The sequence below is a fragment of the Nicotiana sylvestris genome, chromosome 2 (genome assembly GCF_000393655.2).
Source record: "Nicotiana sylvestris chromosome 2, ASM39365v2, whole genome shotgun sequence".
In the NCBI taxonomy this organism is placed as follows: Eukaryota; Viridiplantae; Streptophyta; class Magnoliopsida; order Solanales; family Solanaceae; genus Nicotiana; species Nicotiana sylvestris.
The window spans coordinates 158,392,868-158,416,541 of NC_091058.1; the positions used below are offsets into that span (position 1 = coordinate 158,392,868).

Below are 23,674 nucleotides of genomic sequence, written 5' to 3' on the forward strand. Positions count from 1 at the left end.
ATCTTAGATCGTGCAATATAAGCATTCGTGTTCCTAAAGATGTGTTACGTTTTTAGCGATGCCTTCGAAGACTACAACCCTAGCAAGGGTCAGAAGGCTACAAAAGTGCTAGAATGAGAGATAAGTTATACTATGGATTCAGAACCATCGGAGATCATGGGTTCTATTGAGGAGGATCCATATGAGCCATCCGTTCGAGTTGTTTCGACCACTCTGGCAGTAGATGGGGTGAGAGGAGTTTCGACCTCACCAAGGCCCTTAGTTACAACCCGTTGATCAGGGTATGAGGAGAGTAGTGCATGGATTGGCACAGCCGGGATTCCCTCAGGCTCAAAACTATGTCAAGGTATTTGAGGACACCAGCTCTTCTGAGGTTCCGGATAGTCCACAGTCTTAGGAATCCATCAATCAAGGTTCGTCAGTGTATATTATGGGATACGTAGAGGAAGAAGATAGTAGTCGGGCCAAGAGAAGGAAGGTAACTAATAAGGACATGAAGATTCCGCTTCGAAGTGTGTCTGATCGAGGTTCTTATATAGGACGAGGCAAGGACCCTCTACTGTAGACTTCCTCCAAATGTTAGTTTTTGGTTGGTGAGTTCCACCTCTTCTTAGAATATTACCAAGTCAGGGTTTTAAAGGTGTTTGGTTGTTTTATGAGGATGTAGGAAGCCCCGTCCCAACTTGTATATATTATGGTTATGCCTACTTAGAGGTTTTGCAGATAGTATCATGTATATAGTTTTGGGTATGATATGTCTATGGCCTAGTCGACCCCTATGTATATAAACCTTTTTCTAAATTAGTTATGCGAGTTAAGTCTTAATATTGTTACTTATATATATGGATATTGCCGTAATGACCCGTGATAGATTTGAGAATAAACAAGGATTAGGTTCGTGGTGCTCGGTTGAGTAGGACTTGATATTATAATTGGTATGGATTTATTGGCCTTTTGTTATGCTAACATCAAGTATAGACCAAAGGTGGTTTGATTTCAGTTTCCAGGAAAGCCTGTTTTAGAATGGAAAGATAATACTGCATCGCCAAGAGGTAAATTTATCTCCTATCACAAGGCACGGAAGATAATCAGAAAGGACTACATTTATCACTAAATTCGGGTTTGGGATGTGGAAGTAGAGTTACCAACCATTTAGTCTATCCCTGTGGTGAATAAGTTTCCCGATGTTTTTCCTGATGAGCTTCCGAGTCTTCCGCCAAGCGAGATATTGAGTTTGCTATTGACCTACTACCAGATACTCACCCAATATCTGTTCCTCCCTATAGAATGGCCCCTGCAGAGCTGAAAGAGTTAAAGAAATTACTAAGGGACTTTCTTGAAAAAGGTTTTATCAGACCTAGTACGTCACCGTGGGGAGCACCTGTGTTGTTTGTGAGAAAGAAAGATGGTTCCTTATGGGAATGTGTATTGATTATAGGCAATTGAATAAGGTGACGATCAAGAATAAGTACCCGGTCCCGAGAATTGATAATCTATTTGATTAGTTATAAGGTGCCAAGTGTTTCTTAAAGATAAACTTGAAGTCTGGGTACCATCAGGTAAAGGTTAAGGATGAAGATATTCCGAAGACTGCATTCAGAGCTAGATATAGGCACTTTGAGTTTCGGATTACGTCGTTCGGTCTAACCAATGCCCCAACAGTATTCATGGATTTAATGAACCGTGTGTTCAGGACTTTTTTAAGATTTGTTCGTAATCATATTTATCGATGATATATGTTGGTATATTCTCATTCAGAGGCTGAGCATGCAGATCACTTACGTACTGTGCTCAAATTTCTACAAGAAGGGAAGTTGTATGCAAAATTTTCTAAATATAAATTCTGGTTGAACTCTGTAGCTTTCCTTGGACATATTATTTCGGGTAAAGACATCCGAGTGGATACACAAGAGACTGAGGCAGAAGACTTGGCCTAGACCCACAACACCGATGGAGGTTCGTAGCTTTTTTTGGCAGGTTATTACAAGAAATTTGTAACGAAATCTTCTTCTCTTCTAAGCACCTTTGACCAAAGTGGTATATGATGTCTTGCTTGATGTTCTAGAATAACATAAGGAAATCTATGGTGCAAGAAAGTTGAAGAAAGGTTATGAATAAGTATAAATAGATATGTGTAGATCGCAAGCTAAAGTATGGTAGAGCGATAAGGTTTTAGGAAGACAGGAGGAAGGATAAGAAAAGATGAGTAAAAAAAAGGGTAAAGAGAATAGATAAGTCCTTGGGAATAGGTTCATAAGAGAGCTGATGGTTTCTCTAAGTTATAGAAGGCTCAGTATAGCCCGAATGAACTCAAAGGAGTCTAAGACGAGTAACGTTTAGAATAGATGAAATGTTGCCCTAATAGTGGGATAAGGGCGCAATTGTAAGGGACAAAAGATAAAGTTTGGGCCTCCGAAGAATTTCTTGAATTGTACAAGATTAGGATAACCATGTAAGTTAACTCAGAAGATAACTAGGTTTCAATGGACCGACGCTTGTGAATGGAGTTTTCCAGCCCTTAAAGGACAGATTAACTTCAGCACTGGTTCTAACGCTTCCAGAAGGGACCGATGGTTACGTTATCTATTGTGACGCTTCAGGCATTGGATTGGGTTGTGTGCTGATGCAGCATGGTAAGGTTGTGGCTTATGCTTTTAGACAACTAAGAAAGCTCGAGAAGAACTACCCGACCCACGATTTAGAGTTAGACGCGGTGATTCATGCACTAAAGATGTGGAGGCACCACTTGTATGGCATTCATGTTGATATCTATATGGATCATAAGAGCCTCTAGTATATGTTCAAGCAAGAGGAATTTAATCTTCGTCAAAAGGAGATGGTTGAAGCTACTTAAATATTATGACATTGATACTTCATGCCATCCGGGGAAAGCAAACGTAGTAGCCGACGCCCTCAACCGTAGATATATGGGTAGCCTCTTGTATTTATAGCCAGAAAACATGGGAATAGCTCACGAGGTTAAACAACTAGCTAATCTTGGAGTTCGGTTGCTGGACTTAGGTGATATTGGGATCAGTATTCAGGATACGACAACATTATTGTTAGTAACTGAAGAAAAGAAACGCCAGTACGAGGATCCTGTGTTAGTTCATTATAGGAATACCATCCCTCAGAAGGAGAAGACACCATTTGAAATTACAGAAGATGGGGTCCTCAGATATCGAGGACGATTATGTGTGCCTAATGTTGCAGGGCTGCGTCAGCAGGTTATGGGAGAAACTCATTATTCTCGTTATTCTATCCATCCAGGAGAAACAAAGATGTATCATGATATCAGAAAAGTGTATTGGTTGGACGAAATGAAAAAGGATATAGCAGAGTTTGTTTCTCAGTGTCCTAATTATCAGCAGGTTAAAATTGAGCATCAGAAACCCAGTGGATTATTGCAAGTTATGAGATTCCGACTTGGAAATGGGAAGTAATCAATATAGACTTCATCGTAGGTTTACCTCATACCCAACATAAGTTTGATTTAATATGAGTGATTGTTTATAGGCTTACAAAGTCAACCCATTTTCTGCCCGTTAGAACTATGTATTCCTCAGAGGATTATGCGAGGCTTTATATAAAGGAGATAGTACGACTACATGGTGTCCCTGTATCTATTATCTCGAATAGAGGAGCTCAACTTACAGCTAACTTCTGGAGGTCCTTCCAAAAGGGATTGGGGACTCAAGTAAGTCTAAGTACAACATTTTATCCCCAGACAGACGGACAGGCTGAGCGTACTATTCAAATACTGGAGGATATGTTACAAGCTTGTGTAATAGACTTCAAAGGTAGCTGGGATGATCATCTGCCACTTATTGAGTTAGCTATAATAATAGCTACAATTCCAGCATTCAGATGACTCCATACGAAGCTCTTTACGGACGGAAGTGTAGGTCGCCTAAAGGGTGGTTTGATGTTGGAGAATCTGGATTACACGGGCTAGACCTGGTTCAGCAAGCCATAGAAAAAGTAAATTTGATTCGGGATCGACTATTGACAGCTCAAAGTCGTCAGAAGTCATATTCTGACGTACGATGACGAGATTTAGAGTTCTGGGTTGATGACTGGGTATTCTTAAAAGTATCGCCTATGAAGGGTGTGATGAGGTTTGGGAAGAAAGGCAAACTTTTCCCACGGTATATTGGGCCTTGTAGGATCATTCAGAGAGTGGGCCGAGTAGCTTATGAGTTAAAATTGCCCTCGGAATTGGAGTCCGTCCATCCAGTTTTACACGTATCTATGTTACGAAAGTGCATTGGCGATCCTACTTGAGTAGTGCCCACGAATGATGTATAGATTACAGAGGACTTGTCATACGAGGAAATTCCAGTTGCCATTTTAGATCGATAAATCCGCAAGCTGCGGAATAAGGAGGTAGCTTCCGTGAAAGTACTTTGGAGAAACAACAATGTGGAAGAAATGACATGGGAGGCCGAGGAAAATATGAAATCTAGATATCCCTACTTATTTTCTCCTAAAGAGAAGGGTGCGACTGAGACGTCATAATCATAAGGTACGTGTATAAGTTCTTATGTTGGTTATTGTCGTTGGTCGTGTGAGGCCATGATCGTTATTCATAATTATGGTCCTGTGTGGCATTGGATTATTAAGCTTCTACGAGGAGAATTGGTAGTGGTGCTGTTACAAAGGTGACCCTGCCAAAGTTATGCAGATTATAGGGAGTTGAACATTCGAGGACGAATGTTTCTAAGGGGGAAAGGATGTTACATTTCGCATTTTCGTACGTTAAAATTTCGTTTTCAGTTAACCGACGTAGACTCGGGGATGAGATCATCATGACGTTAACGTACTTACGCTATTTATAATAAGCGATAAATAAGTGTTATAAAAGATAAAAGGGTACGCGGATTAAAGAAAACGAGTTTCGTTGAAAGTGGTCTATTTAGAATAAAATACGGGTCGAGCGATAATACCCGATAATTATGAACTAGTACCATGCAAGGTACCATATGACCACGATAGTATAATATATAAAGTATATACTCCCTCCATTTTAATTTATATGAACCTATTTCCTTTTTAGTCCGTGCCAAAAAGAATGGCCCCTTTCCTTATTTGGAAACAGTTTACTTTTACACAATGATTTATAGCCACACAAAATATATGTGCCTCATTTTACACCACGAGATCAAAAGTCTTCTCTCTTTTCTTAAACTCCGTGCTGAGTCAAATGGGTTCACATAAATTGAAACAGAGGGAGTATGAAGTATTTTAAAAATAAATAGAATTTTAGTAATTTGTGATAATTTTTAAATTATGCGGGTAATTGATTAATTATCGGGTAACAAGACATTACCCAGTTAACTAATAAGTGAATAAAAAATTAATAAATTATATCCCACCCCCACCCCACGTGGCAAGAAGCCACAACATTAGAAATGACTAAGTAGTCATTGTTGCCACATGGCTAATTGTAAATATAACTAATACATGACTTAAGTCTTAGTAAATAAGACTTGTATCTAAGAACTTAGTAATGAATTCATTTGATAAAAAAACATATTCTGTATTTGGTTCACAAACCAAGGACGCTAGAAACAAAAGCTTTTCGTCCAAATATTCAAAACCATAGCATGGTTTCGTTCAAGGATTAAGAAAGCAGAAGCTTAATCCGATTTTTGGAATTCTAAGGAATATTACACGGAGTTTTCCCTACTCCAGGTATGTTAATGCCCTTCCTTCTTTCTTTTAGCATGATCCAAATTATACTGAAGAAACGAACAAATACGCAGTTTCCATAAATTACTCTATTCATAGAATTATTAGGGGGTGTTTATAATCTTGATTTCCCAAAAAAAATTATTATTATTTTCTATTCATGGGTCTCAGAATAATACGCAGTTGGAAAAGTTTATCCGGAAGGAATATCGAGATTATTATGTATTTTTCATGCATTTCACTCATTTTTACATGTGCATTGACCCATGACCAGATGGTGTTATATACGCATATATATGTAAATATATGTATATGGGATATGGAAAAAGGTTACGGCATTATAGACGCACCACTACCTGATCAGCTGGTATATGATGATGATATTACCCACAATGGCTGAAATATGATTCAAACGGCGTTATATATGCGTATATATGTATGTATATGTATATGAGATATGGGAAGACATTATGACGTTATAAACGCACCACCACATGATCAGCTGGTATATGTTGATGATGTGCCCACAATGGCCGAGACGATATGATGGGATGCCCTCAGTGGCTTGATGATATTATGTACACCCATACTTATTCATGGCATGACATTTATACGCATGTGCATGATATTATAAACGTTTCAAAATTTACAGAGTTATTCAGATTTAAAGGTATTTCTGTATTCCATGTTTCATCTATGTCTTTACGTGCTTATTTTCATGCCTCACACACTCAGTACATTTTTCGTACTGATGCCTTATTTCATGGGGCCTGCGTTTCATGCCTGCAGGTGCAGGTAGGCAAGCTGACGGTCCCCATTCTTAGGATTCTTGATAAGCGAGAGTTGGCGTGCTCCACTTGATCCGAAGCTGCTTTTTGTTTTGGTACGATACATTTACATATATATATATATATATATATATATATATATATATATGTATGTATGTATATGGGTATGACGTGACTCAGTCCCGTCTTTGTACAGTTATGTTTCTATAAAAGGTCTGTAGACAATATGTCTAGTTGGGTTGTATGTGGCCTTGTCGGCTTTCAATTTTGGATGTATAATTGAATATAGCAGCCTTGCCGGCTCGCCCATTGTATTCTTCACGTATACGTACATATGCCTTGATGGCAGGTTTCCTTTACGTATGTTATTTTTGTAATGCAGCAGATGTTATATAGGTTCATATCTTAGACGTATGCTTAGGGGTGTTTGACAGATAGGACTCAGGCACCCGTCGCGGCCTATCGGTTTGGGTCGTGACAAAAGTCGTATCAGAGCAGTTCTGTCCTAGGGTTGCCTACAGACCGTGTCTAGTAGAGTCTTGTTTATGGGTGTGTCATGCACCACACTTATAGATAGGAGGCTACAGGACATATAAGATGTTATCCTCTCTTCTTATATTAGATCGTGCAATATAAGCATTCGTGTTCCTAACGATGTGTTACGTTTTTAGCGATGCCTTCGAATACTACAACCTCTAGCACGGGTCAGAAGGCTACGAAAGTGCTAGAATGAGAGATAAGTTATACTATGGAATCAGACCCATCGTAGATCATGGGTTCTATTGAGGAGGATCTATTGGAGGATCCATATGAGCCATCCGTTCGCGTTGTTTCGACCACTCCAGCAGTAGATAGGGTAAGAGGAGTTCCGACCTCATCAAGGCCCTTAGTTACAGCCCATTGATCAGGGTATGAGGGGAGTAGTGCATGGATTGGCACAGGTGGGATTCCCTCAGGCTCAAAACTATGTCAAGGTATTTGAGGAAACCAACTCTTCTAAGGTTCCGGATAGTCCACAGTCTTGGGAGTCCGTCAATCAAGGTTCGTCAGTGTATGTTATGGGATACGCAGAGAAAGAAGATAGTAGTCGGGCCAAGAAAAGGAAGGTAACTGATAAGGACATGAAGATTCCACTTCGAAGTGTGTCTGATCGAGGTTCTTATATAGGACGAGGCAAGGACCCTCTACTGTAGACTTCCTCCAAGTGTCAGTTTTTGGTTGGTGAGTTCCACCTCTTCTTAGGATATTACCAAGTCAGGGTTTTAAAGGTATTTGGTTATTTTATGAGGATGTAGGGAGCCCCGTCCCGACTTGTATATATTATGGTTATGCCTACTTAGAGGTTTTGCAGGTAGTATCATGTATATAGGTTTGGGTCGTGACATAGGCCACCTCTCCAATCCTCTCAAGAATCTCAAAAGGTCTGATATACCTAGGGCTCAACTTATCCTTCTTCCCGAACCTCATAACACCCTTCATGGGCGAGACCTGGAGCAATGCTCGCTCCCTAGCTATGAATGCAATGTCACGAACCTTTCGATCCACATAACTCTTCTATCTACATTGGGTTGTGCGAAGCCGATCTTGAATCAATTTAACCTTTTCCAAAGCATCCTGATCCAGGTCAGTACCCAATAGCCTAGCCTTGCTTGGCTCAAACCAACCCATCGGAGACCGACACCGCCTCCCACACAAGGCCTGATACGGACCCATTTGAATGCTCGATTGGTAGCTATTGTTGTAGGTAAACTCCGAAAGCAGCAAGAACTGATCCCAAGAACCCCCAAACTCCATCACACATGCACGAAGCATATCCTCCAATATCTGAGTAGTGCGCTCAGACTATTCATTCATCTGAGGGTGGAATGTTGTGCTTAACTCAACCCGTGTGCCCAACTTACGCTATACTGCGTTCCAGAATCGCGATGTAAACTGCGTATCTTGATCAGAGATGATGGATACCGACACGCCATGAAGTCAGACAATCTCGCGAATATAGACTTGAGCCAGCTACTCTGAAGAATAAGTAGTCACCACTAAAATGAAATGAGCCGACTTGGTCAACCTATCAGCAATCACCCATATTGCATCAAACTTCTTCTGAGTCCGTGGGATCCCAACAACAAAATCCATGGTAACTTGCTTCCATTTCCACTCAGGAATCTCAAGCCTCTGAAGTAACCCACCTGGCCGATGATGCTCATACTTTACCTGCTGATAATTTAGGCACCGAGCTACATACTCTATTATGTCTTTCTTCATTTTCCTCCACTAAATAGTGCTGTCTCAAGTCCCGATACATCTTAGTGGCACATGAAAAAATAAAGTAATGCGAACTATAGGCCTCCTGAAGAATTAACTTGCACAAACTATCTATATTGAGCACAAATAGCCGGCCTACAACTGTAACACACTGTCATCTCCAATAGTAACCTCCTTGGAATCACCGTGCTGAACCATGTCTTTGAGGACAAACAAATGGGGGTCGTCATATTGACACTCTCTGATACGATCATATAGGGAGGATTGAGAAACCACAGAAGCCAATACTTGACTCGGCTCCGAAACATCCATTCTAACAAACTGGTTGGACAAGGCCTGAACATCCAATGCTAATGGCCTCTCCGCTTCCAGTAGATATGCTTAACTGCCCAAGCTCTCCGACTTTTGGTTCAAGGCATCGGGAACCATATTGACCTTCCCAGGAAGATGTAGAATGGTGATATCATAGTCCTTAAGCAACTCTAACCATCTCCGCTGCCGCAAGTTAAGATCCTTCTATTTGAACAGATGTTATAGAATTCGGTGGTCGGTATAGACCTCACAAAGGACACCTTCCAAATAGTGCCGCCAAATCTTCAAGACATGAACAATAACTGCTAACTCAAGGCCGTGGACATGATAATTCTTCTCATGTACCTTCATTTGTCTAGATGCGTAGGCGATTACCCTACCGTCTTACATCAACACCGCGTCGAGGCCAACATGCGACACATCACAATACATAGTGTAAGACCCCGAACCCGTAGGCAACACCAACACTGGTGTTGTATTCAAAGCAATCTTGAGCTTCTGAAAGCTCTCTTTACACTTCTCGGTCCACCTGAATGAAGCACCCTTCTGGGTCAATCTGGCTATATGTGTATCAATAGATGAGAAACCCTCTACAAATCGACGGTAATACCCTGCCAAACCAAGAAAAATTTAGATCTCAGTAGCTGAAGACTGTCTGGGCCAACTCAGCACTGCTTCAATGTTCTTCAGATCTACCTTGATCCCCTCACTCGACACTAAATGCCCTAAAAACGCCACTAATCAAGCTAGAATTCACATTTTCAAATTTTTGCATACAATTTCTTTTCTCTCAAGGTCTGAAGCACAATCCTCAAGTATTTCTCATGATCATCTCAACTCTGGGAGTACACTAAGATATCATCAATAAACACAATGATAAATGAGTCAAGATAGGGCTGGAATACACTGTTCATCAAGTGCATGAATGATGTTGAGGAGTTGGTCAGCCTGAATGACATTACAAGGAACTCGTAATGACCATACCAAATCCTGAAGGCAGTCTTGGGAATATTCAGATCCTAAATCTTTAATTGATGATAACTTGACCGCAAATCAATCTTTGAGAATACTCTAGCACCCTGTAGCTGATCAAATATGTCATCAACATATGTCAATAGATACCTATTCTTCACTGTAACCTTGTTCAACTATCGATAATCAATACACATGCACATAGAACCATCCTTTTTCTTTACAAACAAGACCGGATCACCCCAAGGTGACATAGTAGGCCGAATGAAACCCTTATCAAGCAACTCTTGCAACTGCTCTTTTAACTCCTTCAGCTTCATTGGGGCCATACATTATAGTTGAATAGAAATGGACTGAGTGCCTGGCAATAAATCAATACCAAAGTTAACATCCATGTGGGGCAACATGCACCCGAAGATCCACCAAAAATACATCTGGATAGTCTCTCACTACCGGAACTGACTCAACGGTAGGAGTATTAATACTGACACCCTCACAAAGGCTAGATATGTATCACACCCCTTCACAACCATCTGGCGTGCCTTAAAGAAAGATACTACCCTACTAGGAATATAATCCAAAGAACCCCTCCACCCCAACCGCGACAAACCTGGCATAGCCAACGTCACTATCTTGGCATGACAATCAAGAATAATATGATAGGGCAACAACCAGTCCATGCCCAAAATAACATCAAAATCTACCATACTGAGCAACAACAGGTCATCTCTGGTCTCAAAGCTACTAAGAACAACTAAACACGACCAATACACATAGTCAACAATAATAGAATCCCCCAACTGGCATGGACATATAAATAGGAAAACTCAAGAAATCATGGGATATACCAAAATATGGAGCAAAGTAAGATGATACATAAGAATAAATGGAGCCTGGATCAAATAAGACTGATGCATATCTATGACAAACCGAAACAATACTTGTGATGACTGAGTTTGATGCAACCGCCTCCGTCCTAGTCAGAAGAGAATAACATGTCGACTAGACTCCCCCTCTAGGGCGACCCTTACCCTCTCGACCTCTACCTCTAGATGCTTGTGTAGGTGGAGTGGCAACTTGTGCGGTAACTATTGCCTGAGAAGTTTGGGGGCCCTGTGGAATAAGTGGAGTTTGAGTAGTCTGTGGAGGTTCACTCCTCCTGAGTCTGGGAAGTCCCTCATCATATGAAGTGTATCGCCATACTCAAAACAAGCTCTCCGAGGACGTGGCTGCTGAAACTGGCTCGGGCCTAGTCACCTGGACTGACTGCTGAAAGCACCCAGTGCAGGAGGTGCACTAGATAGTGGTGGTGCATAATGGGCAACCTAAGACCTGGAAATAGCCGGAATACCGTTAGAATCTAGAAGTGCTGAATGAACAGGATGTCTCACATAACCTCTACCATGACGGGTTGAAGCTGGAGCACGGGCACCACTATATGTGCCAATCTCGAGGCTTCTTGGCTTCCTTCTCCTCTCTCCCGGTCCCACATACCCTCCAATATCCGAACGATCTCCACCACCTACTGGTATAGGGTATCACAAATGAGCTTAATAAATGCTTATAGAAAAAAGAGCAAGATGTTGTAAATGCCATGCTATTTATTGAAGTACCAAAGAAAAGATTGCAAACATTAAGAGAAGAGGAATGTGATTCTCTTATTGATAAGGTATCTGCATTTTGTATCAAATATATCGTTTTGGTACCTCACTTTGATGATCCATATGTTAGCTCTTTAAGATCACAATGTAAACATGTTGATTGTACAGTCTCACATCATTATCGGGTTGAAGTATTTTGCAAAATATTTTATTGGTAAATTCAAGAACTTAATGAACATTTTGACGAAGTGACGACAATTTTGATTCATAGAATTGCTTGTTTGAATCCAATTAACTCATTTTCAAGTTTTGACATCAGGAAATAATGAGAATAACTGAATTATATCCTGATGACTTCGATGAATTTAGTATGGGTGCTCTTGAAAATCAGCTTGCAAGTTACATTATTGATGATCGTGATGTTGATAAAAGATACTCCAACCTCCATGGGCTATGTGATCTTTCAAAAAGATTAGTTCAGACAAAAAAGCATTAAAATTATCCTCTTGTATTTCGCTTAGTGAAACTTGCTTTGCTTCTGCTAGTTGCTACTACATCCTTTGAAAGAGCTTTTTCGGCAATGAAGTTTATCAAGAATGACTTACGAAGTCGAATGAATAATGAATTCTTTAGCGGATGTTTGGTGCATTATGTAGAAAAAAATGTGTTTGATACTATTTTTAATTATGTTATTATTAAAATATTACAAGATATGAAACCTCGTAGAGTATAATTGTAATAATATATGTAGTTGTGTTTTTTGTTAATCTTATTAGGTCCTTATAACTAACACAATTGTTTTTTGTTTTCTCTTTTGAAGGTCTTGTAACTACGATCGGCTTATCTTAACACAATCTTTGCGTTGAAAACTTCTCTATCTATTAATGAAACCTATTACTGTTTTATTTTTCTTTTTTGGGTTGGCTTATTTGTTTATTTGGTTTTTAAAATTTTTGAATCCCCTTCGCAAATATCTTGCCTCTGCCACTGCATATAACTTTATATTATTGGCTTTGAATTTGATTTGGCATATCACTTCACTTACAACTTGTTTGGATGGTTATTACCTATTGTATTGTATCGTATTGTTACTTTAAATACGATGTTTGTTTTGATTGTTACTTAAATTTTTTTGTATCGTATCGTTAAATCTGTCGTTACGTAATGACAAAATGTGCCACTTTATGTAACGATTGATTTGGCGTGGTCGCGTCGTTACCTTATTTTTTTTCTCTTATTTAACCCTTCATTAATATTAAATAATTTTATTTATCATTTATCCCACCCTTTATATATAATAATTTTATCTCGTATCATAATTTTTCTTTATAATATTTATATACGGTCAAAATCAGGTATGCCCGATTCTGTAGGCTCGAGGGGTCGCTTTGAGAACAAGTTCGAAATAGACCAGGCTCGAGTCCGAGGGCGGAGTACAAGACTTGAAGATCGAAGTGCTCGATAAACACCGAGGCCAAGTATGACCAACCTCGAGATAATACTGTTATGGTTTCATAGCAAAAGGGCGACATCCCTACAGTGGCCCTAAGATCACAGAGTAAATTCCGAAACGGATTTGTACTAGGCGATTAGACAGCTGTTTAATAAGATTCCCTACTACAATTAGAAGTGTACCTTATTTAGGATTTTCCTACTATATAAAGGGGATCCCAATCATTTGTAACGCATGAGTCATTGACAAGAGAATATACATACATCACTTTCTTGCTTACTGTTCATCTGAGTTGCCTTATTATTATTTTATTGTTCTTATTCACCTACCTCGAGGTTGCCATAACTCGAGGTCAAGATTTGCTTACACACTAGTTTGGCTTATCTTACTCTTTAATTTATATATTTGATTCCTTGTTTATCAATTAGTATTGGATTAAATCACATACATGTAAAACCGCAATACAAGTTTAATTGTTACTCATATTTTAGGGTAAACAGTTTGGGCCCACCGTGGAGCTAAGGATAATAGTGATTGTTTCAGCACTAATTCTGATAACAGACGTTATTTTACACTTGTTCTTGTCAAGAATTTTTTGTTCTCAGGTTAAAACATGTCAAACTCACAAAACGCACACATACATGGCGATGATGGTCTTGGATTTCATGGGGAAAATAATAATGTAGTTGTTCCAGGAGCCGGTATACCACCGATTAACCCCGGGGAAGTGCCAATTGTAGAACTAGTCGATCTGCTGGCCAAGGAACACAGGGTGTAGGAGACGGGGAAGTTAGTATCCAAGTAATATTCGAGATGCTACAAGCTCGGCAGGTTGCTATTTCTCAGCTTCAAAGTCAATATAAAACTCCGAGTATGGTCGAACCAAAAATCACTTGCCGTACTGAGCCGGTGCCAGAAAGGTCAAACGATAATGGATCGGGGACTAATCCTGCAATTATAAAGATGCTCGAGAATCTCACCAAAAGAATCGAGTCGTGAGAGAAAAAAATCGAAGATAATGACAAGAAAATGGAAACATACAACTCCCCTGTTGATAAAATACCGGGGGCACCCCCGATCTTAAAAGGTTTGGATGCAAAGAAGTTCGTGCAAAAGCCATTTCCTCAGAGTGCGGCCCCGAAGCCCATTCCTAAGTAATTCTGTATGCCGGATATACCTAAGTACAACGGGACGAGCGATCTTAATGAACACATCACTTCGTACACATGCGGGATTAAAGGAAATAACTTAAATAATGATGAGATCGAGTCGGTTTTGTTGAAAAAATTTGGGGAAACTTTGTCAAATGGGAGCAATGATTTGATATCACAACTTGCCACTGAATTCCATAGACTCATTTGCTATGTTAGCAGACGCTTTCGTGAAGGCGCATGCCGGGGCCATAAAGGTCGCAACAAGGAAATCAGACGTTTTTAAGATAAGACAGAGAGGTGATGAAATGCTAAGGGAGTTCGTATCTCGATTTCAAATGGAGCGAATGGAATTACCACCGGTCACAGATGATTGGGCCATTCAGATTTCACCCAGGGGTTGAACGAGCAGAGTTTGGTTGTGTCACGACAATTTAAGCAAAATCTAATTGAGTATCCAGCTATAACTTGGGCAGATGTGCATAATCGTTATCAATCGAAGATCAGGGTTGAGGACGACCAGCTGGGAGACCCCGGGGGTTCAGTTAATCCAAATAGATTGGCAGTTAAAGCCCCGAGGGATATCGACAGGGAACCAACATCGAACAAAGAACGACATCAGCCATATATTGCAGATCGAAGAAACAATGGGGTGCAATCCTCTTCGGAACAATTGAAGAAATGATTGAGGGCAAAATTTTCGGGGACTTATGAGTAAGAATGGTTTTGATAAACATACTGATCCCGTGAAAGCACCTCGGTTATCGGAGTATAATTTCAATGTCGATGCATCGGGGATTGTATCGGCTATCGAAAGGATCAAAGACACCAGGTGGCCCAAACCTATACAAATCGATCCTTCTCAAAGAAACCCAAACTTGATGTGTAAATATCATGGCATGCATGGCCATAGGACCAAAGACTGCAGGTAGCTGAGAGAGGAGGTAGCTCGATTGTTCAACGAGGGCCACCTTCGAGAGTTCCTTGGTGATCGAGCTAAGAATCACTTAAGAGAAAGTGACGCCAACAGAAAGAATGAGCAGGAAGAACCGCAACATGTAATTCATATGATCGTTGGCGGGGTCGATGTTCCACAAGGGCCTATATTCAAACATACCAAGGTGTCGATCACCAGAGAAAAGTGGACACAGGGTTATGTGCCCGAAGGCATCCTATCGTTCAATGACGAAGAAGCAGAGGGCATTTCTCGCCGCACAAGGACACTCTGGTAATTTCTATTTTGTTAAATAAAATTCAAGGTAAACGTGTTCTAGTGGATCCAGGTAGCTCAGCAAATATAATCAGATCGAGAGTCGTAGAGCAGCTCAACCTGCAGGACCAAATTGTGCTTGCATCTCGAGTCCTAAATGGCTTCAACATGGCAAGTGAAACAACGAAGGGGGAGATAATCCTACTAGTAAACGTGATCGGGACCATCCAAGATACAAAATTCCATGTTATCGAAGGCGACATAAGATATAATGCACTACTCGGGAGGCCATGGATCCACAATATGAGGGCAGTACCGTCGACCCTTTATCAAATGATGAAATTCCCGACAATGGATGGTGTGAAAACAATTCAGGGGAAGCAACACGCTGCAAAGGAAATGTTTGCGTCGACAAGGTGACGCCGATATCAGCACTTTCGACCTCAGAAAAATCGAGCACCAAAGATAAGCAGATGGCCAAATTGCAATCACCATCCCCAACCTCGACCGAATAGGAGAAACAGGTAATCGAAGAAGAATAAAAAGAAGAAGAGGATTTCCTTACTCCTCGAATTTTCATCGTTCCCGAAGAGTTAGATTTAACCAAGTCAACGGTCGAGGAGTTGGAACAGGTTATACTGATCGAGTACATGCCCGAGTGAAAGGTATACCTGGGAACTAGGTTAACCCCTGAACTCAATAAAAAACTCATTCAATTTCTTATCGATAACATGGATTTTTTTGCTTGGTACCATTGAGACATGACAGGGATCCCACTAAAAATAACAACACACCAACTAAGCCTCGACCCCAAATTCAAATCGGTGAAGCAAAAGAGAAGGCCCCAGTCCGAGGTGAAGCATGCATTCATAAAGAATGAAGTAACTAAACTTCTTAAAATAGGGTCCATTCGGGAGGTAAAATACCCCGAATGGTTAGCCAATGTAGTTGTAGTCCTTAAAAAAGGGAACAAACTTAGGATGTGCGTGGATTACAAGGATTTAAACAAGGAATGTCCTAAAGACTCTTTTCTACTGCCTAACATCGATCGCATGATCGATGCCATGGCTGGCCACGAGATCCCTACCTTTCTTGACACCTATTTCAGGTACAATCAAATTCAGATGAACCCGAAAGACCAGGAGAAGACCTCGTTTATCACCAAGTATGGAACATACTGTTATAATGTAATGCCCTTTGGGCTAAAAAATGCAGGAGCTACATGCCAACGCCTAGTAAATAAGATGTTCGAAGAACAAATAGGTAATCAATGGATGTTTATATTAATGACATGCTAGTTAAGTCCCTGCGCGCAGAGGACCATTTGACTCATTTGAAGGAAACATTCAGAATCTTGAGGAAGTACAACATGAAACTTAACCCCGAAAAATGTGCTTTCGGGGTCAGCCCGGGAAAATCCTCGGCTTCATGGTATCAAATCGGGGAATCGAAATCAACCCCGATAAGTTTAATGCCATCGAGGATATCACCTTCGTAGACAGTGTGAAAGCCCTACAAAGTCTAACTGGACAGATAGCTGCCTTGGGCCGATTCATTTCGAGGTCATCAGATCGAAGTCAGAGGTACTTTTCTTTACTCAAAAAGAAAAATGATTTCACATGGACCCTAGAATGTCAACAAGCATTAGAGGAATTGAAGCGATACTTATCGAGCCCACCTTTGCTCCACACTCCGAAGGCAGAAGAGAAGCTGTTCTTATACTTAGCAGTGTCCGAAATAGCGGTAAGTGGTGTACTAGTTCAAGAAGAGCAACGTACGTAGTTTCCTATTTATTACGTAAGTCGGACCTTAGGAGATGTTGAAACTAGGTATCCACAGTCTTGCCTAATTAAGCGCATCTAGAAAGTTAAAGCCATATTTCCAGTGTCATCCCATATGTGTGATAACTACTTATCCTCTCCGAAATGTTTTTCACAAGCCCGAATTATCGAGCCGATTGGCCAAATGGGCTATCGAACTTGGCGGGTACGATATTGAATATCAACCCCGAACGACCATCAAGTCTCAAATTTTAGTAGATTTCGTGGCCGATTTTACGCCAACCCTCATACCCAAAGTAGAAAAGGAATTTCTATTAAAATCGGTTACCTCATCAGGGGTATGGACCCTCTTCACGGACGGTGCCTCGAATGTGAAAGAGTCCGGGCTTGGCATTGTTTTGAAGCCACCCACAGGTAACACTATTAGACAATCTATCAAAACTTCTAGGTTGACTAACAATGAGGCCGAGTATGAGGTCATGATTGCTGGTCTCGAGCTAGTTAAAAGTTTGGGGGAAAAAGTTGTTGAAGCCAAGTGCGATTCTTTATTGGTGGTGAACCAAGTAAACAAAAGCTTCGAAGTTCGGAAGGATGGGATGGAAAGGTATTTGGACAAGCTACAGGTAACCTTGCACCGCTTCAAGGAGTGGGCTCTAGACCACATACCTCGAGAACAAAACAGTGAGGCCGATATACTTGCAAACTTGGGGTCATCAGTCGAGGAAGATGATATTATCCCGGGGACTGTCATCTGGTTATCGAGATTTGTGGCCGAGGAGGGTCATGCCGAGATAAATTCTACAAGTTTGACTTGGGATTGGAGGAATAAGTATATTGAATATTTAAAAAATGGAAAGCTCACATCGGACCATAAAGAGTCAAGGGCTATACGAACCAAGGCCGCTCGGTTCACATTGGATGAAGATGGAATATTATATAGAAGGACGTTCAATGGACCATTGGCGGTATGTTTAGGGCCGGGGGACATAACTTGTGTTTTACGAGAGATCCACGAAGGCACTTGGGGAAACCACTCCGGCGCCGAGTCTTTAATTCGCACAATTGTTAGAGCAGGGTATTACTGGGATAGCATGGAAAAAGACACTAAGGCGTTTGTTAGAAAATGTGTTAAATGTCAAAAGTTTGCACCAATGATTCACAGCCCGAAGAGCAACTTCATTCAGTCCTGTCCCCATGGCCTTTCATGAAATGGGGAATGGACATCGTCGGCCCTCTACCAACGACCTCAGGTAAAGCTAAATTCATTTTGTTTATGACTGACTACTTTTCTAAATGGGTGGAAGCACATGTCTGCGAGAAGGTCAGAGAAAAAGAAGTTATAGACTTCATTTGGGACCACATCGTGTGTCGATTCAGGATACCTGCCGAAATCGTATGCGACAACAGGAAGCAATTCATCGGTAACAAGGTAACAGAGTTCCTCGAAGCACACAAAAAATAAAAAGGATCTTATCAACGCCGTATCACCCGAGCGAAAACGGACATGCCGAATCGACATACAAGACTATCATTTAAAAATTAAAGAAAAGGTTGAATGACGCTAAAGGGAAATGGAGAGAAGTTCTACACGAGGTTCTTTGGGCATATCGAACGACATCGAAGTCCAGCACGGGGGCAACCCCATTCTCTTTAGTATGGCTCTGAGCCCTTAATTCCAGTCGAGGAACTCAGCGCTAGATTTTGACATGCATTGGAGGAATCAAATCACGCGGCTATGAATACTAGCCTCAAGCTATTAGATGAAAAACAAGAAACTGCACTTGTTCGGATGGCTGCACAAAAGCAAAGAATCGAGAATTATAATAGAAGAACCAACCTTCGACACTTCGGAATCAGGGACTTAATTCTAAGGAAAGTCACCCTCAATACTCAAGACCCGAATGAAGGGAAACTAGGCCCAAATTGGGAAGGACCATAACGAGTCATAGGAATCATCGGAAAAGGATCTTACAAAATCGGCATGATGGAAGGCGAACAATTTCCAAACAATTGGAATGTATTACTACTCAAACAATATTATTGCTGAGGTATGACCTTCTCCCTTTTTCCATTTATATTTGATACTAACTTATTGTAGGTGTTCGATTGAAGATGTCGAGAGAACCCTTCTACACGAATACCCTTAGGTTTTAAAGCACGCGTTGCACTCTTTTTCCCTTAGATCGGGTTTTACCCAAATGGTTTTCTCCGACAAGGTTTTTAACAAGGCAATAACTATGTGCTACCTAAGGAGAATTCAAAAATATCCAAGGCTTTTTTTTCAATCAACCTCGAATACTGGGGGCATCACCCTCAGAGGTTATATTTTCGAGAAAAATACTTCACGCCAAAGAGGGTCTTAATAGGAAAACTTTGTAATGGGCCAAACGGCCGGATGAACCATGTCCATATAGAATAGTCGAGTCCCGATGGCAAAACATGTACGCATGTATGAATTATTCAAAAAAAGCATTCTTTCTATATCAAACACTTTGTGTCTCAAAGAAATTTGCTACTATACAAGCTCCATACTCGTGATTATGTGAGAAATGGCTCAAGGACCAAAACGCAAATACACTTCGAATACTCGGGGAATATCATCAACAGTCAACACATTCGAGTTATCTAAACTCGGATTCATAAGACCTCAAAGAGGCACCCCTCGACATAAAGGCCAAGGCCATCATACTTGGGGACTAACATTTCGAGCAAGTTTGAAATGTTATCGGGAAACAAGTCCAAGAGGCATACCTGAAGGATACGACCATACTAAAGGCTACGGCTGAAATAAAGGCTACGGCCAAAATAATGCGACTCGGATATGTTCGAATCCCGCAATAAAAACAGGCCTTCGAATTCTATGAAAATCGGTTAACAAAGGCTACCTTCGGCAAAATAATAAAAGGGCTTCGATAACATCAACCCTCGAAAAACCTTAAGAGGCATCGAATTATTCAAATACAAACTTGTGCTAAGGCACAAAAAAAAAGGGTTCCGATCGACACAAAACGCTTAGAAAACCCAATGGGTAAAAAATGCATGCCAAGGCATAAAGAAATTTTTACCAAGTCTTTAAGCCTAAAAGAGGAAATAATAGCCATCTCTTAAAGGCCATATCTGCCCAATCTAAAAGAGCTTAAGGGCCAAAACATTTAGAGTTCGAGACCTTATTCTCACTCAACTCGGACCACCATCCCGAGCTCGCATAAAATCGACTTAAGCATAGCTCGAGGATTCATCAATTTTTTTAAGAGGTATTCTATTATAAGATTGCCCATGGATTACTAAAAAAACCTAAGGGTTTGTTTTACTCTGAGTCCAAGCTAGTGCTCACTCGATTATTGAAGTTATAACATCAAAAAATTTCACTAAACAAAAACGAAGCAGACTTCACAACGAATCAGAGATGGAGCAGAAAGAAAAGGAACTATTTATATACATGAAAAAGTATTTACAATGCCCACAAGGAGCCTTACACAAAAAAAATAATCCTAAGGGCCTAGTCTACTTTGGGAGCTGCATCTTTGGGAGCCATATCTTCGAGAACCTCCTCCTCGAGGGCTTCATCCTCATCTCCTTCGCTCTCGGAACCACTAGCAGAGTCTTCATCATCGGAGAGTAAAGCGGCAACCTCGTCCTCCAAAGCTTTTGCCTTTTCGATATCAGCTGAGAGGTAAAAGCCATGAGCGTGCACCTTCTCGAGAGTCGCTCTCTGGGATTGTCGCCTGGCATGGTTGACAGTGCATGACAATTTGACTTTAGTAGCAATAGATATCTCCTGTGCCCGAATGTTGGCATCCTCGGCGTCAGCTCGATAAGAGGCCACAAACGCCTTCGCCTCAGATTTAGCATTTGCAAGTTCGGCAGCTGACTTAGCTTCGAGCTCCTCAATCTTCCGGCTCCGGACCAAGCTTTTCCCTTCACATTTTGAAGTTGGCATTCGACCGAAGCCAGCTGGGCCCGAAGCATGTCTTTCTCTGAGGCAAGACGATCCATATTTTGCTTCCACCCCAGGGTCTCGACCTCTTTCGCCTTGACCTCCTCTTGAAGCTGCTCCACTAGCTCGCCCTTCTGATAGACCTGCAAAGTTGAAGTGTTAGTCGCTAAATCAAATAAACACATAACAAACTCCCAAAAAGTTACATTACATGCTCAATGAGCTTAGTCTGTTCTCGATGAGCCTTCATCAAGTCGGCTCAAAGGTCCCTGATCTCCCTCTGTTTGAACGTAGAGGAGTTTGAGGCCGTCCCTCTCTTCCACGAGCTTCTTGATTTCGGCCTCGCATCGGGCAAGCTCGGCTCGAGATTTGGAAAACGCTTGTCGATGGAGCGTCACGGCCTTCACACAAAGAAAAGAAGTTAGACTTACAAAAATGAGAATAAAATACGAACATAATTATGGAGGCAGAAACTTACTTGTTTAAGAAGCGGCTGAGCCTCGTCAAAAATAAACGAAGCATCTGGGTCGGGACCATATTCGACCCCCACAAAGCATTCCCGAAAAATATCATTCCCTTCGTGGGTCATCCCCACGTTGGGAGTCTTTATGGCCCGGGCATCTCCGAACTGCCCTTCAGAGAACACAGGGACGGGCATCGATTCATCTATGTTAATTATCCCAAGTGATTCACTTGGGACATTCTCTTCTCTTTGGAGGACCTCGAAATTATGCCCTTCGGGCTCAACTGCCAAATGTCCTTCACGACGAGGTGCGTTTTTATCACTCGATGGCTCAGGGATTCTGCTCGAGCTCCCCTCCGAGATTTCTTCGGTTCGAGATTGAACCGCATCAGCCACCGCCGGTTCAACAGCTTTTGAAGCTTCAGTGCTTCCCCTCTTCTGAGCTACCAGCAAGCAGTCGGCATTCTCTCCTTATTCCTTGTCATCCCGAAGTTGTTGGACCACGTCAGCAGATAGGGATACAGGATCGGCCCTAGGCTTTCGAGCCTTATTTTTCCTGGGCTTCGGGGAACTTGGTGGTGAAGCCCCTTTCCTTTTCTTCTCTTTGGTTGGCTTCGGGATTTCCTCTTCATCGGGCGGAGGCGGCCTCATAACAACAGTGTCTCTGAGGCCTTCGTAGGGGGAAAGTAAGTATTTTATAGAGAAACGTCAACATATGAACAAAGGAACTCACCATGGTTTTTAGCTTCCACCGACCCTTAGCCAAATTAAGCCAATAGTGTTCAGTATGTGAAGAAGTGGAGGCCAGTTATCGAACCCAACCTGTGAGTTCCAGAATCGTACCAGGAAACCAAGGGGAAGCTGCACCATCAAAAAGAAATTAGATCGAAGAAGAATAAAGAAAGCAGAGTAGTGAGCATCACCGATAGGCTTGTACTTACGTTTCATGTTCCATTCCTCGGGGAATGGCATCCTTTCGGCAGGAATTAGGTCGGAGGTCTTGATTCAGACGAACCGGTCCATCCATCCTCGGTCCTTGTCCTCATCGATGCTAGAGAACAACGCCTTCGAGGATCGATGCTAGAAGACATCCCCTCGACCTTGATAAAACAATACCTGAGCAAATTGATAATGCACCAGAAAAGAGGGTAGATCTGGCCAAGTGTCACTCGATATTGGTGATAGAAATCGAGAATAACTAGGTCTACGGAACCTAGTGTGAAAGGATAAGTATACACGCTTAAGTATCCTTCCACATGGGTGGTGATGTCCTCCTCGGGGGAAGGAATCACCACCTTCTTATCCTCCTAATTACATTTCTTTTTCACCTGCTCGAGATCGTCTTCAGTTATCGAGCAGATGTATCGGGGCATGGGCTCTATCAGCCTGGAACTGATGCAGGCTTATCAATTTTGAAATCAGAAGATAGGTCACATGGCCCAGGAATGCACTCCTTGATACTAGGTGCCACCGTCGTTCTACCACCGGCCGACCATGGTAATGAGGAGGCTTTTTCTTTCTGAGGAACAATTTTAGATGTTTTAGCCATCACTGTTGTGAAACTCAAGAGAAAAGAAGAAGTTGATGTTGTAACAAGCACAAATTGAAGAAAAGGATGGAATCAAAGAAGATGAAGAATGTAGTAAAGATTTGGGAAAGGTTTGAGAAGTAAAGATTGCAAAAGTTGTGAAATTGACCTATTTATAGTGGCCGGTTCAATGGTTTGGGGAAGCCAATGGCCGACCATCAGCCGCCTTCAATTAATGACCTTGGGAACTATGCAGACACAACCTTTCAATCACTTCTATCGCTGACGTCACGGGATTGACATCATGATTGAGGCATCAGAGGATCGAGGATCAAATCGTTTCTTATCATCTTACTCTAAGAAACGCGGGGACTATCTGTATACGGTCGAAATCAGGTATGCCAGATTCCATAGGCTCGAGGAGTCACTTCAAGAACAAGTTCGAAATACACTGGGCTCGAGCCCGATGACGGAGTACAAGACTCGAAGATCGAAGTGCTCGATGAACACCGAGGCCAAGTATGA

The 23,674-nt window shown here is 41.5% G+C and overlaps 2 protein-coding genes across 2 annotated transcripts; both read left to right on the forward strand.

The window, feature by feature from the left end:
- The first annotated feature begins 2,960 nt into the window (after nt 1-2,960).
- LOC138885858 (uncharacterized) lies at nt 2,961-3,443 on the forward strand. The gene is made up of 2 exons (XM_070166846.1): nt 2,961-3,170; nt 3,228-3,443. Exons 1-2 carry the CDS (start codon nt 2,961-2,963, stop codon nt 3,441-3,443), a joined length of 426 nt encoding a protein of 141 aa, XP_070022947.1.
- A 14,257-nt stretch (nt 3,444-17,700) lies between these two features.
- On the forward strand, nt 17,701-18,429 carry LOC138885859 (uncharacterized). The gene has a single exon (XM_070166847.1). The coding sequence runs from the start codon at nt 17,701-17,703 to the stop codon at nt 18,427-18,429; it is 729 nt and encodes a 242-aa protein (XP_070022948.1).
- The last annotated feature ends 5,245 nt before the right edge of the window (nt 18,430-23,674 follow it).

Bases quoted from the DNA above. Each gene is read 5' to 3' on its own strand.
- LOC138885858 (XM_070166846.1), top strand. From the start codon at position 2,961: ATGGGAATAGCTCACGAGGTTAAACAACTAGCTAATCTTGGAGTTCGG. The intron at 3,171-3,227 runs GTCCTCAGATAT...CTGCGTCAGCAG, and splicing joins TTGAAATTACAGAAGATGGG to GTTATGGGAGAAACTCATTA.
- LOC138885859 (XM_070166847.1), top strand. From the start codon at position 17,701: ATGATTGCTGGTCTCGAGCTAGTTAAAAGTTTGGGGGAAAAAGTTGTT.